The 18,211-nt window shown below is 34.6% G+C and overlaps 1 protein-coding gene across 2 annotated transcripts; it reads left to right on the top strand.

Moving 5' to 3' along the window:
* Positions 1-6,108: 6,108 nt before the first annotated feature.
* On the top strand, positions 6,109-16,978 carry LOC124366299 (40S ribosomal protein S9). Of its 2 annotated transcripts, none has more exons than XM_046822728.1 (5): positions 6,109-6,183; positions 9,729-9,961; positions 13,571-13,689; positions 14,423-14,490; positions 16,768-16,978. In XM_046822728.1, exons 2-5 carry the CDS (start codon positions 9,739-9,741, stop codon positions 16,937-16,939), a joined length of 582 nt encoding a protein of 193 aa, XP_046678684.1. In that variant the 5' UTR covers positions 6,109-6,183; positions 9,729-9,738; the 3' UTR covers positions 16,940-16,978. The 2 variants fall into 2 exon arrangements, with proteins under 2 accessions (XP_046678684.1, XP_046678683.1); XM_046822727.1 differs by having other exon boundaries at positions 6,138-6,203.
* The last annotated feature ends 1,233 nt before the right edge of the window (positions 16,979-18,211 follow it).

Below are 18,211 nucleotides of genomic sequence, written 5' to 3'. Positions count from 1 at the left end.
TATGGCCTCAACTCATACTTGTTTTAACGGAAATTTCGAAATACTCCTGTAGTGTTGAACTATTATAGAGGAAGTTAAAACTTCCAGTTTCGTTTGTGTACATGTTAGGATCAGCAAAATCCTTGTTATGATTGTTTTCCCCGTCTTTTGGTACATTGAATGTGCTTGAACTGCACGCCATAATATGTACCAGACTGGTTAACGTTATACATTTTTGAGACTGATTAAAACTTAGTTTAATTCAATAAATCTTGATCAAGAAACAGATATCAGAATGTATGTTTAAATAGCTCTTTTCCAACTAGGCTCATGAACTTTTGAGTATATCAGGGCACATATAAGATCCAAATTTGTTTATATATTGTACATTTGTGATTTTCCTAAACATTTGGATAGTCCATGTAGGTACTAATTATTTGCTTTCTGCTGCTGAACTTAGTTTTGTGAAGAATAAAAATCCATTATTTCCCTGATTAAACCAATATGAAGTCTTATTTATAATCCGTGTAAAGCCAACAAGGGGTAGGGTCCAATAAGCGGACCCGGTTTTTTATATCGAAATTGGCAAACGATATTACTTAATCATAACCATCGATATGATCAATCGATACTGATGAATTATTTTTTAACAACTTAAATAATCTATATGAACAGCTGTAAACACTTTCAAATAATACAATTAAGGTAATATTTTAAATTTCACATAAGTAACATTGTGTATTAAAATGGCCGTAAATCTTAGGAAGCTTCACGAAATTGCTTTAAAAGACGATAAAATATGTTCTTTATGGCTTCAGGATGTTGGGTTAGTACCTAAGAATCCATTATGTGATATTTGTGGAAAGATAACAAATGTAACTGTCAGAGGAGCTAACATGGTCGTCTTCAGATGCAAAAAAGAAGGTAATGGTGGACCCAACTTTAGTAAAAACGTTTTCGTTCTGTTTCATTTAGTTAAAGTTATGAGTTTCCCTGATTTTGGTTATGTTCATTTATTATTTGTTATCATTAAATTCACATTTTAATTTAAACATATGATTGTTATTACTTTTATATCGATTGATAGTCTATGATTCGATAGGCGAATATTAGGTATCGATGATTATATTCTTCGATATAAAAACCGGGTCCGCTTATTGGACCCTACCCCCAACAAGCTACAATTAAAGGGTGAGAAAATTCAAGATTTTTTAACACTTATAAACAGAAGTAAGATGATATTACAACTTCAAAGATCTTGGCTATTATTTTGTAATCTAATATGAAATGGTAGTCATTACGGCTCTAACACTTCCAAAATGTCCAATAGTCTTTTGGGTATACTGCAGATACTTTTTTAAATAAATCACGACAATTTACAAAGTTTATTAATACTTGGGGCTACCTTGTAGTCAAGCTCTGGTTATGAGTAAAACAATTGTATTTATGTGATGTACCGTAATAGGTAGTGCTCACTGTGGGCGTCTGTTTGTTTTACTTGGTTTTCTTTCTTTTTCCTTATACGTATGTATAGGGAAAAACTGTATCTAGATTAGAGATAAATTTAAATGTGCTAAATTATCTAACAAGAACGTCAACCGTTAACATAATTGATAAAAGTTAAAATTTACAATACTATAAAATGTTAAGCTTTTCACAAGAATGAGCTAATATTATTATGATTTGCTTACGAAATAACGTAAATAATCACCACATACTCAATTTGAAACACGTTGAAGGACCAAGCGTTGCTTTTCAACGCAAATAAGTTCTGTCGGACCCTTTTCTATGTAAAATTAATTAGTTTTATACAGAATACAGAAATCGGTACTTTGGGATTATACCGACCACACCAGTATGAAGAACACAAAAATAGAAATTTATAGAAACAAACATGATAGAAACGAAAAAAAAACAACTCTTCAATTACAAAATTACAAACTTACAAGCATTTTCCAGGTATTGTGATCGGTATTGTTGTCGCTGTTATCTTATCTTTCTCGAGAATCCTGATTACGGCAGGCCGCGCGGCATCACGTGATTTGCACGGTACATCATTGCCTTTCCATTACAATTTCAATTTATATTTCTGATTAGCCCCTCTAGAATTTGATATTTTACTGATAGGTACTATCTCGAGGGATGTTTTTCTTTCGTCGACATCAGCGCGGGGCAGCACCGAAGGTGCTGCCGGAGCCCGCGCTGATGGCCGGAGGCACTCGCATTTTGGGTGGCGGAATGTGATCAAGAATAAAAACAAGTTTTGAGTGTTTTTTTAATAAAAAGTTTAGTTTGGTAAATGTTTTGTTTTTGTTGAATTTTTGTGTTTGGAGAAAATGTAGAGGTAAAACACGGAAAGTACAACAAAGCGATGCACCAGCTGAACGGGCGGCGAGACTCTGCAATCACGTTATCTACTAGACGCTCGACTTTGACCTCTGTCTGAGGATGGGGAGGTGTTTGCGATAAGACAATTCCTGTTTTATATTGACGAAATATTGTTCTCTACGCTAATCTAGTAATCAGTAGAAACGAAATGTGAAATAGCGATTCATGTCTGGGTGTGGTCGGTATAATCCCAAAGTACCCAGAAATCTTTATTCACAGTCTTGGAGGTCGGAATGGTGTCAATACAATTAAATTACAAAGTCTTCAGTTTAGGTTACAATTTTGCCAGTCCATGTACTCTTTGACACTATAAAACGGCATCTTCGAGAACCAGCTAACTAGTTTCTTCTTCAGAGTCATTGGGTTGTCATCCTTCAGTTCTTGAGGAAGATTGTTGAAAAATCTCGCCCCGGCCTATGATGGCTTACGTTCATACAGAGTCAGGCGATGAGCAGGAAGGTTAAAGTTTAACCCATTTCTGGTTTCATATTGGTGGACTTGCTCATTGCGTTTCAAAGCTTTGGTAGGGGCCAGAACAATGGATTCGACTATGTAGAGACTAATAACCGTTAACAGATTATGTGCTCTGAATACTTCTCTACAGCTATCACGCCATCCCACACCAAACATGATCTTCATAGCTTTCTTCTGTATTATCAATACTCGCTCCAGATGAGTGTGGGCAGCAGACCCCCAAACAGCAACTCCATATCTCAGATGACTTTCAAATAGGGCGTGATAAGCCACCAGTACAGCGTCTTGAGTGCTAGTAGACTTGACTCTTCTCAATGCAAAAAGAGAACTGCTAAGCTTTCGACAGAGATGGTCTAAATGGTCTTGCCAGGAGAGACGATCATCCAGCACAACTCCAAGATGTTTTGTGTTATTCACAGCAAGCAGATCTGGTAGTGGAGCAATTTCATCCTTTATGCTTCCAAAGGTAAGCTGCTTAGTTTTTGACTCATTAAAAATTAAGTCGTTGCTGCTGCAGTAATCTTCCGCGTAACCAAGCGCCACCAATGAATCGATCTCAAGAGATTCTGCTGAGCTTCCAGATGTCAAGAGAACAGAGTCGTCTGCGTACATGACTGTGTAGCAATGGTCGTTGAGAAATCCTGGAAGGTCGTTAGTAAAGAGGATGAAAAGAACCGGTCCAAGGACCGATCCCTGGGGCACACCCCGTGACATCGGGAGAAGACCGGATCTGATTTTCGACTTGCAATTATTCCGCACATCGTCCAGCTCCACCAACTGCTCTCTACCTTGAAGATAGTTGGAAATCCATCTCAGCGCAGTGTTCTTGAAGCCCAATAAACTAAGCTTCTCCAGAATCAGATCATGGCCAAGGCAGTCGAATGCCTTGGTCATGTCAAGAAAGATGCCAGTGACCGTATCCCTTTCTTCAATTTTATCGATGATATGCTCAACCATGTCCGTCAGTGCAGTTAAAGTCGACCTCCTCCTTAAAAATCCATGTTGTCGATCGGTTTGAAGGTGATTTCGAGACATGTGATCAAACATTCGCCTGAGGACTATCTTCTCAATAACTTTTGAGAAAGTTGAGATTAGGGATATAGGCCTGAAATTGTCGACATCTTCTTTAGGACCCTTTTTTATGCAGAGGAACCACTCTGGAAACTTTCAACTTGCTTGGAAATTCACCGAGCTTGAAGGATAAGTTTGTGATATGGACTAACGGAGCTACTAGCTCGTTACTGCAGTTTTTCAATATTTGTGAGGAGATCTCATCAAGCCCAGCAGATCTTTTTGGTTTTAGCTGTCGAATAATCTCACTCATCTCTTTTACATTAGTTGGGGATAAAACGGTCAGTGGAAACTCTACATCAGGGGTTTGTGCATGCACTTTGTATAGATGTCCTGTTTGCTTTTCATTCAATGTTTTGTCAGCTATTATTTCCAACACTGTAATGATTACCCATCCATAATTGTATGTTTCACTACAGTAAATAAATTAATGTAATTCGGTGCAAAATTTGTTTACTTTTAAGATATTTTTAACTTTTAAATTATTAATACTAGTTTAGTTGTCTACTCTAAGCATCAGCGTAATGAAAAAACGAATAATATATATTTAGTTTCATTATTATAATGAAAAGTCAACTAAAACCCTTTTAAAAATGTTTTTAGTGCCACACGCGTGTTTTGGTATTCAACTATCATCAGTGTGCATTAACCTCTAAATAAATAATAAACAATTAAATATAGACATGTGGACCAGTTAAACATATGTTAAATTTAAATTACACAGTTGTAAATTTTGATTAGTAATCTGTATTTAATATTTTTTTAAATTTGGTTTGTCTTATTATCATATTACTATTTAAAATGTTATAAGGATCTTTATCATAATTTAGATAGATATGTAATTTTTCTTTTGTGTTTAATTTCTCTCCTTTTCTTTCGATATCTAAAATTCCCATGTTCTGTTCAATATTTATGTAGTTATTGATTTTATTGTAGACATGTTATTTGTTTTAAAAGCTTGTATATGTTCTTTAAACCTTTTATAAAAATTTCTGCAAGTTTGCCCAATATAATAGCTTTCACAGTCACTACAGTTAGTTTGGTATACTCCAGAGTATATAATTCTTGTTTATCATCATTTTGGTTCACTTTATTTTAAATAAGTTTAAATGTATTATTTCTTGTTTGGTAACTGATCGAAAATTTTGAATTTTGAAAGGTTTTTCGAGCAGCTTTGTTTAATTTAGTTGACTTTTCATTACAATAATATAAAGATAACCCTATAGCGTGGAGTTAATAACATATTTAGTTTTATTTAGTTTCATATTCGTTAATATAGAATATATGATTTTATTATCTCATGCCTCAACGTGATCATTTATGCAATCTACCTTATTACCTACATTTGGAAAAAAAACAATGTGCAGTAAGAGTATTGATTTAAAGATCATAGGCATATATGTTGATACTTTGTAAATTATATTGTTATTTGCATCAATGTGTTGCAACTACTAAACTGCTGACTCGATGCGGCCTGTTCTACATTGCTAATTCTGGTATATAACCGGTCATCATGGAGAATAATGCCAATCTAGTTGACCTTCTCGTTCTCAGGTGTGTCGCAGTGGTAAATGATAATCTTATAAAAATTGATTTAAAAATTTCTCCCAGGAAAAATCGATCATCAGCCAGGTTACTTTTGGCGAAGGTCGTAATGGGAGGGTATCGAAAGGATTTGAAATATGAAATGGCAATTTTATTCACAGATCACATTTTTATTATATTGATACACTTAATACTGACCATCAGAGGCATAAATAAAAATTGTATCCCAATCAGGTAACTAAAAAAAGAGTGAACCCTTTGGAGGTCGGATTTGCGGCATTGTACTCTACTAATTACCTTCAATTACATACCTTTAATTGTACCTTTAATTTGATGTACTACTCGACCTATGCTCTCATTTGATTTTCTTCTGACTCCTTGCGGGCCATCGCCTTGGCATGACAAAAATTTACATATGTAATCGTTCGGGAGTTACCAAGCCAGTGTGGGACATTTTAACACCTTTGTATATATTTAAGGATTATTGTCACAACTAAAAGTTTTCTTAAATTATAAAATGTCTTCTATCCAATTTAACCCTTGTACTGTTACATATGAGGTACGAAAATAAATGTTCTGTGCCAATGTCGGTAGTAGCCGTTGGTACTCATGCTTTTTATAGATATTCTTCATATTTTACGTCACTTCCTCTTTTTTTGTATCTGCGTTGCTTCACTCATCACACATCCGCCCAGTTCATTTCTTCGTCGTATGAGTTCGTGAAAGGTGAGGTGTTGTTGTTAGAAGTAAGAATTTTTATTTCATTGTATTTTATTGTAGCTACAAAATGTTAAGTAAATCATTAAGTTATTATTTTAATTACGCTAACAATCTATTTTAGAAAGATTTTCCGATGATTTTGGATATTCATTGGTAGGCTATCTGTGTTGACCACGTGAATTTTCTGTGATGCAAGCGTATATCATATTCTTAGGAAATTATCATTATGCTTAGTAATCTTCATATCTATTAGTTGTAAATGTGCATATATTTATTTTCTGCATGTAACATTACCCCGGTTATTGTGAGAATTCCAGGTCCTAATTTGCATGCCGCACTTCACATTATTTGTCAATTATTCTAATGGGAAGAAGTGATAGTTATACTAAGTTAAATAGAAGTCAAGGTCTTAAAAGCTGTAAAATGTGTTCTCTCCTTAAACTAAGAGAGAAAATCCCTCTGGGGTCAGGTGATTGAGTTAGTTGATCAGAGCAAGCATTAGCTTTCAGGGATAGTGGGAAACCCTTGGTTAGGGTGGGCTGCAGTATTATAAGCACTCACCATAACAATCAAATCTTTGATATTCATGAGAAATGAATCCTCGATATAGGTAACTACTGCAACCAAATTACGTTATCGGTATTTCAGATTATAATGTAATTGGGATGTTTTTATTTTTTCAAAGTAATAATTAGCCTATTGATGAATAAAGAATTATAACATATCACGTGCAACTAGGATGTAAAATGTAACAAACTAAACTGTGCAACATTTAGATGGGTTACTTTTTTATATTGAATGATAAATGGGGTAGGGTACGATAAGCGGACCCGGTTTTTTACATCGAAGAATGTAGTCTTCGATACCTAATATTCGCATCTAAAATCCTAGACTATCAATCGATATAAAAGTATCTATAGTCTTCAATAACAATCATATGCTTTAAATTATAATATGAATTTAATAGTATTTATAGTGATCAGACAAATTATTATAACAAAAATTAGGAAAACTGTTGGGTATTTATTTACAATACCGTGACCATGAAAAATGGACTTTTTTTCATGGGTTGGGCATTTATAGCCAAGTATTATTATCACAGGTGCATATAAACTGGGGGGAAAGTATATCATTGTATTATATTGATGCCTTTCGGCCATTATTGCATTAAAGATGGAAAATAACCGACAAAATTTTGTCGAACAACACTTGGAGGGTTAAGGATCAGGGGCATCACGTGATCTGGGATTCGACTTTTGCAAGCTCGAGTTAATTTTTTTTCTAAAAGAGCAAGCAGTGCGCAGCACTGCGCAGCGGGCAGGCATCGTTGACAGGATTAACGTCATCATTTCAGTAAAATTGCCAGAGGTACTGTCAAAAACAGAGTTTTCAGAGGATTTCAAAAAATCGTAACTCCTTTGATTTTCGTTGCCGACGAATTTTTTCTTCACTATTGTTTTCAGGAAAAATTGTAGTTTTCAGGAAAAAAAAATTAACATACCTTTCCATGGTCACGATTTTGTAAATTGATACCAACTGTTGACTACCTTATTTGCTCCTCTCACAGTTACAGTTGTTTCTTTCCCACAAATTTTGCATAATAGGTTTTTCTGTACAAGACCAACGTGTTGAAGCCACAAAAACAATATATTTTATTTATGTCTTATCATCTTTCAAAGCAATGTCTTGTAGTTTTCTAAAGTTGACTGCCATTTTTATAATTACAATGACTTATGTAAAATTGAAATATTACCCTACGTGTATTATTTAGTGTTTACAGCTGTTGATATAGACTATTTAATAATTCAAAAAAATTAATCAGTATCGATTAATTATATCGATGGTTATGATTAAGTAATATCGTTTGCCAATTTCGATATAAAAAACCGGGTCCGCTTATCGTACCCTACCCGATAAATGTGTTGGACAGAGTCTGCAGTATGGTAAGCGACCAATACTCGAATATTCATAATTAACGAATCAACTATCAATTAAGACAATTTAAATGCTGTCAAACATGTTAACCTTCCCTTGAGTAATTGTCATTATATTAGCATTGATGAAAACACATTTTTTCTTTAATTTTGCAAATTTATAGGCCTAGCTGCTCCGAGTCAAATATCAAAGATGAAATATCTACACTACTTTAGTATCAGATACAGGCTAGGCTATGTAAATGCTGTGAAAAAATCAATTTTTATACAATGTCCCACCAGAAATTATAGACCTTCAATAAAAAAATTAAATGTTCAAATTAAAAAATACCTTAAACCTGGTTTAAGGCATAAAATTATATTTTATGCTAGTAAGATATGCAATCTAACAGAACAAAAAGTTTAAACTAAAATATATCAATTCTCTTTTTGTTAAATTTAAATTTTCAAACAGTTAAGATTTCTACTTCTTTCAACACCAAACTTAAGAGGCTATTTTAGGAATAAAACAGAGCATTTCGAGCTAGTTCTAGCTCAATCTATTGATCAATCCAAAGAATCAATTTAATGCTTACGTCTGTAAAGCCAAAAATCACCAGATTCTTGTGAAAAAAGGGCTGCCACACATAAGTTAAACTGCAAAAAATAAAATTCTTTAAAAATCATTTTTGCACCTCTTATGAGTAGGTGGTAAAATAAAATGTTCAAGCATTTAATTTAATTTTTATTGGATTACTTCATATGGTTAACCCTTAATTTTTTATTCTTTCAAGTTGTATCCTACATAGTGGCAAGGGTTAGAGGTATAGGATTTAGGGTTTGGATTTTACTGGTATATACTAGCTCAAGGGATTTTTCAAAGGTCTAAATTAAAATAAACGTCTTATTTTAATTCCCCTATTTTGGCAGTATTATTTTACGTATCAAAGATGATGTAGTGGCTGATGTCAGCATCAACAATAGGAGGTTGATCAGGACAAGATACTGTGATGCCCATATAATACAATATTATTCCGCTTGAAAAAGAAGTTTCACTTTTAATTTTTTGTAACTTTGTCATTCCCGCCCACTTAAACCTTATATTGTCTTCTCAGGACCACGATAGCAATAGGTTAATAACGCAAAACTCATTATGCTGTGCCAGTGATTAAGTTTACAATTACGAAAATAGTTTTTCTTGTTTAAAAATAACACATGATTATACTATGAACTTGTACTCTCATTGTGATAAAGCAATGACCAATTAAAATGGAATAAATTAATTACCTGTATTAGAGTAATAAATTAGTACCGCGGTTGTGTAATAGACACGCATCGAGAAGGCAGTAAAGGGTATGGGATGAGATAATTGATAATGTTAACATTTTTATTGGATATTCCGGCCGTTAACCTCATTTTCAATATTTGTTAATAACGTATTACAAAATAATGTATCAGGTCAACGGCTGTAATGTGCAAGCAGGGTTGATGGTTTTTCCACTTTCCCACACGCTTTTTGTGTCAATTATAGTTTAGCCAAAGAAGAGTCAAGTTATATTATTAATTTCAGTTGGTAAAAAAAAGCTTGTGATTTATAAGAGATTGAATAAAATATTAGAGAACTTCTGTATCTTTTAGCTAATTCAAGATGGTGAATGGTCGTATCCCGTCCGTTCACAGTAAGACCTATGTCACACCCCGCAGACCATATGAGAAGGCTCGGCTTGACCAGGAGTTGAAGATCATAGGAGAGTATGGTCTACGTAACAAACGTGAGGTATGGCGTGTCAAGTACACCCTGGCCAAGATCCGTAAGGCTGCACGAGAGCTGCTGACATTGGAGGAGAAGGATCAGAGGAGACTCTTTAATGGTGAGAAATTGTGAAAATAAGTTTTTACTAAAGTCATGTTTTTAGAATATGAAAATGAATGTTTTTGCTAGCTAGCATTTGTTCTATAAAAAAAGTTATATTTTCCAGGTGTAAAACATCTGTTTGATATTTTGATTGACATACGGTATAAATGCTTAGTGAAATATGTATATTCTTTATGAAAAATATTGGTTACATTTTAGTAGCTCTGCATGGTATTGATTTGTTTATAAAAATTGTAATTTGAGTTCATAACAAATATCTAACAATTAATTGCATTTGTTTGGATTTTTTATTAATATCAACTTGTTTTGTAAAGAGTGTTGACTTAAATACAACTATGTTTAACCCTTTTAACCCCGACGTCCATACTATACGGACGTCGTAAAAATGGCGGCAACTCCCGACGTCCGTATAGTGCGGACGTGCACTTTTTATAACTTTACTGGCCACCTATTTCACCAAATGCTTTGAAATTTCATAGACTTGTGCACAAAGATATTTTGCATCGAAATATATTAGTTTGTAATGGTTTGACTTCATATGTTGTCAGTCTGTGACTACGCAATTGCAGTTCGTCTCGACTGACTGCTCACGCTTGTTGCAGACAGCTGTATATCACGTGGTTGTGAATATTCCGTTTTTCTTCACAGTTTTAGGTTAAAGCAGTGTAAAGTACGGCAGTTAAAGTTTAGTTTATTATTTGTTTGATTTCAAAATGAGTAAAAGACATTGTTCAAAGTCTCCCGTAAGTGAAAATACACTAATTAGTAACTCAGTTGCAAACAAACAATTCACCCCAATTGTTTTGGTGACCACAAGTGCTAAAACATTTTGTACTGATGTAAATATTGTTTTAAAACTTTTTTTTTAAATTTAGATTATGAACAGTTTTAGTTATTTTGTCAGAAATAACTTTGGTTTTATGTTTATTTTAAGTGCTGTGAATTTTAAAGGTCTTGTTACATTGCCTTGCCCAGAAATGGTAAAAAGAAAAATTTACACGGCTTTACAAAAGTTTATGTTACTTCACTTTTAAATAAGGTAGGCCTATAATTTTTGTTTCCTTTTATTAAGGATTAAATGTACCATAAAGGAAATGGGTATTTTCGTGTCAAATATTTTTTTATCTATATGGTTTCCATGATCAAACTTGAATTTTTTTCATTTTTTTATTTTTTTATATCTATGTATATGTATGTAAAAAAAATTACTTTCATAATAATAATTTTATTTGTATAATTCTGTAAGCTACATGTATATAGAAGTAAAACAAAAAAAGAATTACCTAAATATCTTAAAAAATAACTAAGTTATGAATTTTTTACAAAACCCTTACATTATGTCTGAAAATGGCTTGGGATTTCTGGCACATCACTTGATTTAGTGGCCGGGGTTAAAAGGGTTAATTTGTATCAGTTTTCTGATGTATTTTTATGGACTTTTGTTGATCCAACTATTGACCTCAAATAAATACTTTTAATAAAGGCCATTTCACATTGGCATCCATGACAGTCACCAATGTGCCAATTCACACTGCATGATGATGTAGTTTTAGCAGATTGTCATTTCCCCATTCATTCTTCTCTAGTTTCACAGTCTTCGTTGGCGAGATTGTTTTAATACCACAGTGTAATAATGAATATTTTAAAGATGTTCTTGTCTGTACAGTTATATTTTTGGTAGTGGTGAAGAATAAGTATTTTTGAACAATTCATCGTACAAAATTTGTCTTAGAGTGAAAGGGGCTAGAGTCTCCGCATTTAGTCGTAAAAGAACCTTTGCACCTCCCTTTATGTTTAGGTCCTCAGAATCTGAGACTTGTATACAGAAGCTTACAGGTTTGAGGGCTCGTTTTCTCTGATATCAGAGATACACCTCTAGGAATTTTTTCCTAATTTTACATATGGTAGGACAGTTGAGCTATGTATGTTCCGCTGATTCTTCTGCTTCTCCACTAAGAGAGTCATGTCCTTTAGTGTGCCAGATAAAATGTTCTAAGGGTGATATATCCTCTCAGTGGTTCTGCTGAGAAAATTATGCAAGGTTACGGCACATAACACGCAAATTCTTTCAATGTTTTATTACGTGATTTAAATACGGACAGATAATTAAGGGTTTATACAAAAATTACTGTTATTTTGTTTTTGTACTGTTTTTTAAATACTGAATGCTGACACATTTTGAAGCCCGTGCTCTTGCAGACTTTTTATTTCTTAGCCCCTCCTGATCAGTATTGAGTTTGTTAAATAAAAAACTCACTGCTGGAAGTTTTGCTTTAAAGCCCTGGCAATAGATTTTTTTATTTTTTAGCATCACAATACTTTGCCTTTCTTAAAAGTGGGAGAAAGGAAAAGGTTGTCTTTATTAACTTTTTAGGAAACTAACAATTGTCAAGATTTCCAATTGCAATATACTGTCTTTTCCACGTTTAGCAGCAATTTCAATTAACTTTTAAATCTAAATTTCTGAATTCTTTACTGCCTCTATCCCAAACAACTCTTAATTGGTCGAAATTCATCGATTAGCTGTTCTATTTTAAATAAATATCACCTTACAAAAATTCTTCACAAGATGCTGAACAACAATGGTCAATGAGTTGAACGCAAATGGTTTACTGGAGCACAGTGCGTTTCTGTGCAAAACCATGTGTAGGCTATGGGCCGACTGTGCAAGTCCGTTCACTTTAACGTTTCAATGTGATTGCTCCCTCAGCAATCTGCGTGATACGTCCATGGCCACTAATATGTTAACCCTTTGCACCGTGCTAATAAATCCATTGTTTATCATATAACGCAAAGACATCTATACAATCATCTGGGCAGACAAGGGTATATTTGGTTATGGATCTGTAGGACAGCATAACACAAGCACCTGGACAGTGGCACTAGGCAAAGGGCCACCGCCCGCTCCCTACCACTGAGTGAAGGTTGCCATCTATAAATACTTCCTTACCAACCATGATAGAGGCATGAAACCATGCACCTGCCATTTTAGAGGTCTTTTGTAAACTAAAAAACTCCCGAGAGACCATGTGTAATATTGGATATACTCGTGTTTGGTATTTTGGTGGAGTCTACCATTCTGATATATCCGTCTGAGGTGTGGGAAGAGTTATGTAATTTTTTCCCCATTCCCGTCTATGAATGCAGTGTGAATTGGACTTTATGTAATAGACATTTCTCAATATAGGAACTTGCATGACTTGAGTCCAAATTCATCTGGATGGCATTTAGCTCAGTTTATACCATAATACATATTTGTATCATATCCTATAATGTATATTACTTATGTATTCAATCAATCTTGTAACAAGAAATATTTGTTTTTAGATTTTTCAAATCGGCTAACCGTTTTATAAATTTAAAAGGTTGTAGAAATTTTTAAATGTTTCATTTTTTTATACTATGCATGGCAATGAGTGTTTTTGTTGCTACCATATACTCTGTTCTGTGTCTAACCGTGATGCTATTAACAAAACTTATTCTGACACTTCTTGTCTGATCATCTGTGACTGATAGTTTTAACTGAGTGGACACTGATACTACATTATGTCCTAGAGTTATATTCTGTTGCCTTGCTGAGATTGACCGCTGTCAATGTTATTAGGTAACGCACTGCTGCGTCGTCTTGTTCGTATCGGAGTATTGGATGAGAACCGGATGAAGCTTGATTATGTGCTCGGTCTCAAGATTGAGGACTTCTTGGAAAGACGTCTGCAAACCCAGGTACGGACTCGGAATCGTAATTTTTAAGTAAGAATTGTTCGTTTTATTTCTTGCAAGTTGGAGGTGTTGCTGAATTTTAAAGTAGTTTCTACGTATTAGATAGATTTATGGAAAAAGTTAACTTAAAACTTAATTGGAAACAAATTCAGATCAATCAAAGTAATACTAAAGTTGGCGCTACAGTAAATTAAAGCTTCCACAGGTGGCAACAAATTCCTTGGCACTGCAATAGGATTGCAGCACCAATAGCTGCTTGACCTCCTCTCAAACCACGAACTTGTATTTTACTTTCATGGGCTCTGGAAGAGTTGTGGTCAGTTTAATGCGGCTGATTAACACGTTCGCTGCTGCAAAACGGACAACCATACACGACGAGTGCTGAGAGCACACTGACTGGGTTTCTAAACAATGGCGCTGTGCAGTAGATCTACGTCATGCGCGCCTGGCGCGAGGCAGCCGTGCAGTAGATCTACCGCAACCGCATTGAACGTGTTAATAAATTACCTAAGAAAGCTTGTTCAATGGGCAGGCTAACCTTATGTGCTGCTAATATTAATGATTCAAAATAAAATTTTGTCAGTATTGTAACACATTTTATTAATTTTGATGGTATATATATTTTTTTTTTTTTTTTTATTAAATAAATCTTGAGATTTATTTTTATGTGCTTACCTTCAATTTTTGTTTAGTACCTGTAGGTATTTTTGTTTATGAGAATGATTTATTTTTGCAGGTTTTTAAACTGGGGTTAGCCAAGTCAATCCATCATGCTCGAGTACTCATCAGGCAAAGACACATTCGGTAAGTTGAGTATACACACTTCAATTTGCTTCTAAATGTTGATTTTCTTTTTACATAATTATTTTCAGGTTTATTTTATTTGCTGGGTCTGAGATGGGTGGAATAATTTTAATATTATTTTACTGTCTGCAGTTCTATTCTCTCTCTCTTTCTCCATGTGTGCATGTTTTACTATGTAGTATATTTATGAAAATAATCTTGAAATCGATACTTTAAAAATCTGTTCTTTCCTTAAATTAAAGTTAGAATTCAATTAATAAAGTATATGTACAGTATATTGTTAACTAATATTTTTTATTAATTATTAAGCCTGGCTGACTCGTTCTAATGTTGACCATGTTTCTACAGGAGATGACTGGAAGGTAATTTAAGTGGATTTGTGATGAAACCACTTACCTGAATGATTCTTTCAGGCCACTTACAAGTTACACGCTTGTAATGCCTAGAAATATTTGTGTCCCCAGGAGGTAAATACATGTATTAAGTGTTTTATTTCATACAGAGTGGTTTCCTGTATAAAGTAAAATACTAATTGGTTATTATTTGTTAGTTCTCTTCTGTTGCCGACTTTTTATTCATTTACCAGTTGAAATGTCGATCAACTAATGTTAAATTTGCATTAGGATTAGCTATTGTAGATAAAGTGATGTGATATGTTGCCTTGAGGTACTGGGCAGGAGAGAACCTGTCTTAGGTTTCTGCTCCAATCTCCCAAGGCCACAGCAAATCTGTGTGTTAATCCCAGCTGGCCTGTTGTGGTCTGACTGATTCAGATCACAGATATATTCAAATACCCAAGAACTATAAATGACAGTTTGTTTAACATCCAGTCTGATATGATTAACAGAGTTTCTCTTTCCATGGTCTGCTAGCAGGTGGTCAGGATGAGCTATTGTAGATGAAGTGATGTGTTGCCTTGAGGTACTGGGCAGGAGGGAACCTCTTGTAGGTATCTACTCCAATCTCCCAAGGCCACAGCAATTCTGTGTGTTAATCCCAGCTGGCCTGTTGTGGTCTGTCTGATTCAGATCACAGATATATTCAAATACCCAAGAACTATAAATGACAGTTTGTTTAACATCCAGTCTGATATGATTAACAGAGTTTCTCTTTCCATGGTCTGCTAGCAGGTGGTCAGGATGAGCTATTGTAGATGAAGTGATGTGTTGCCTTGAGGTACTGGGCAGGAGGGAACCTCTTGTAGGTATCTACTCCAATCTCCCAAGGCCACAGCAATTCTGTGTGTTAATCCCAGCTGGCCTGTTGTGGTCTGTCTGATTCAGATCACAGATACATTCAAATACCCAAGAACTATAAATGACAGTTTGTTTAACATCCAGTCTGATATGATTAACAGAGTTTCTCTTTCCATGGTCTGCTAGCAGGTGGTCAGGATGAGCTATTGTAGATGAAGTGATGTGTTGCCTTGAGGTACTGGGCAGGAGGGAACCTCTTGTAGGTATCTGCTCCAATCTCCCAAGGCCACAGCAATTCTGTGTGTTAATCCCAGCTGGCCTGTTGTGGTCTGTCTGATTCAGATCACAGATACATAACTCTTTAAAGATATTGAATCCAGTTTTATTACTATTTATCGTAAACTTTAGGTTACCTTGTCTTTAAATTTGTATTATATTTGGAAATTATGTAGCCTATTGATTGTTACTACATTTACATGGGCCCTATGGCATCATTCATATCTTCACAATTAATAATCATCAACTCAGAGCAAATGATTTTATCAGTGCTACAATTTTATGATATTGATGTGTGATATTAGTAAGCTAGGCTGTCGTGTACCTTGTATCGGTATAATTTATATCATAGATGCAAAGAGTTTCTAGTCAAGTGGTTTCAAGTCTATTTGGAAACATGTATTTGTTATACATAGAAAGAAGTTGTATATTAGATGCCGTAATATCTGAGGCTAAAATTTAAATTGTTTTAAAATGTGGAAACCATAACTACTTGCCATTCATTTTTTTGTGATGTGATGTTTTTGAGCATCTTGAAAGGTGTTATGGACTTTAAGGGGATATATTAAAGAGTATTTATAATGTTATATAAGTTGTGTTAATATTGCCTTGGGTACTGGGCAGGAGAGAACCTATCATAGGTATCTGCTCCAATCTCCCAAGGCCACAGCAATTCTGTGTGTTAATCCCAGCTGACCTGTTGTGGTCTGACTGATTCAGATCACAGATACATAACCGTCTAACCAAAAATGTCAGTTTATTGAAATTTAATTTGATTGTGACTAACACAACTGTCTCTCCCCAGGGTCCGCAAGCAGGTGGTCAACATTCCTAGCTTTGTGGTACGTCTTGACTCCCAGAAACACATTGACTTCTCTCTGAAGTCACCGTTCGGTGGTGGTCGACCTGGCCGTGTCAAGAGGAAGAACTCTCGTAAGGGAACTGGTGGAGCTGCCCAGGAAGAGGACGAAGATTAAACTGTACCTCTTGTGTTAATAAACTTGTTTTATCACTTCCATACTTTTTTCTTTATATTCATGACTTCATCATTTTGTGGTTTTAAACTGGTTTATTTTTTAATTCTGGTCACTGCTACCTTGTAAGGAAGGTTGTTATATTCTCTCAATTGAATGTAGTGGAAATGGTGTGAAGGTATGACGGGTTTTTGCAGTATAGTACGGCCAAAACTAGAGGGAACTTCCCTAGCATCCATTGCTCATGCCTGGGAGTATATATATATTCAGCGCATTGGCTGTATGTTCATAAATTCCCTTTTCCATGGTTGCACTACTATTACTATTTCTCCCCCTTAAATAAACTTGATCTGAATGTGTTGTATATCAAGTGTATATAAATGTCAAACCCCCTGCCTGTGACAGATGCTAGTTCTTATCACAAATATAGGCTCATCTCATCCTCTGTAAGACTACACCCCCCCCCCCACATTTATGAAGGTTGTATCTAGTGTTACTAGATAGTATGTTGCAGGTGGGGTCAGTAATGGAGTTTATGCTTCTTTTGTGGATAAAGATTCAATTTGTGCTTAAGTTTTGATAAGTGCTCAATATCAGTAGCCAACATTACTGGTTTCCAAACAGCAGTGGCAGATCTAGATACAAAAATAAAAGGAGAGATGTTATTTTCCAAAAACAACTTGTCTGTTGCTAAAAAATTAATGTATAATAGATACTTTTGTTAATATGATGTACCTTACAAAAACTTTGTCTTTATTCTTCACATAATTATAATCTAATATGGTGCTGTATCATTTTGAATGGACCAGAGTGTCAGTGCTAAAAGTACCTTGTATCTTTTTCTCAATCAAGTCTTGTTTGTCAAGGAACATTGACAGGAATGGATTAGTAGCATGAGAACAATAATTGAGTTTTAAAACAAAATAACTATTCTTAACAAGTTTAAAACTCTTACTTTGTTTAGACTTAATAGTTCTAAATTCCTTTTTTAAATGACAGGGAATCTAGGAACACAATTAGTGACCACGTTTGCCTGGGGAAATTAAAATTTTTTTGCAAGATCATAGTAGTTGTAGATCCTGAAAATAAGCAGATAAAAGAGAGGAAGAAACTAAAATACTATAGCTCAGGGAAAACAAGCTTATGACCTAGTTCAAATTTTACAACTGAAGAAATCCAAGATCAACATGGTGAAAAGGGAGTTCCAGGCAAAAAAAAGGATTGGACACAACAATATTTCTCCACCAGTAACCAGTTGTTACTCAAATAATGTGC

This window comes from Homalodisca vitripennis, chromosome 7, assembly GCF_021130785.1.
Source record: "Homalodisca vitripennis isolate AUS2020 chromosome 7, UT_GWSS_2.1, whole genome shotgun sequence".
Classification (NCBI taxonomy): domain Eukaryota; kingdom Metazoa; phylum Arthropoda; class Insecta; order Hemiptera; family Cicadellidae; genus Homalodisca; species Homalodisca vitripennis.
This window is presented reverse-complemented; position numbering and strand designations above follow the sequence as displayed.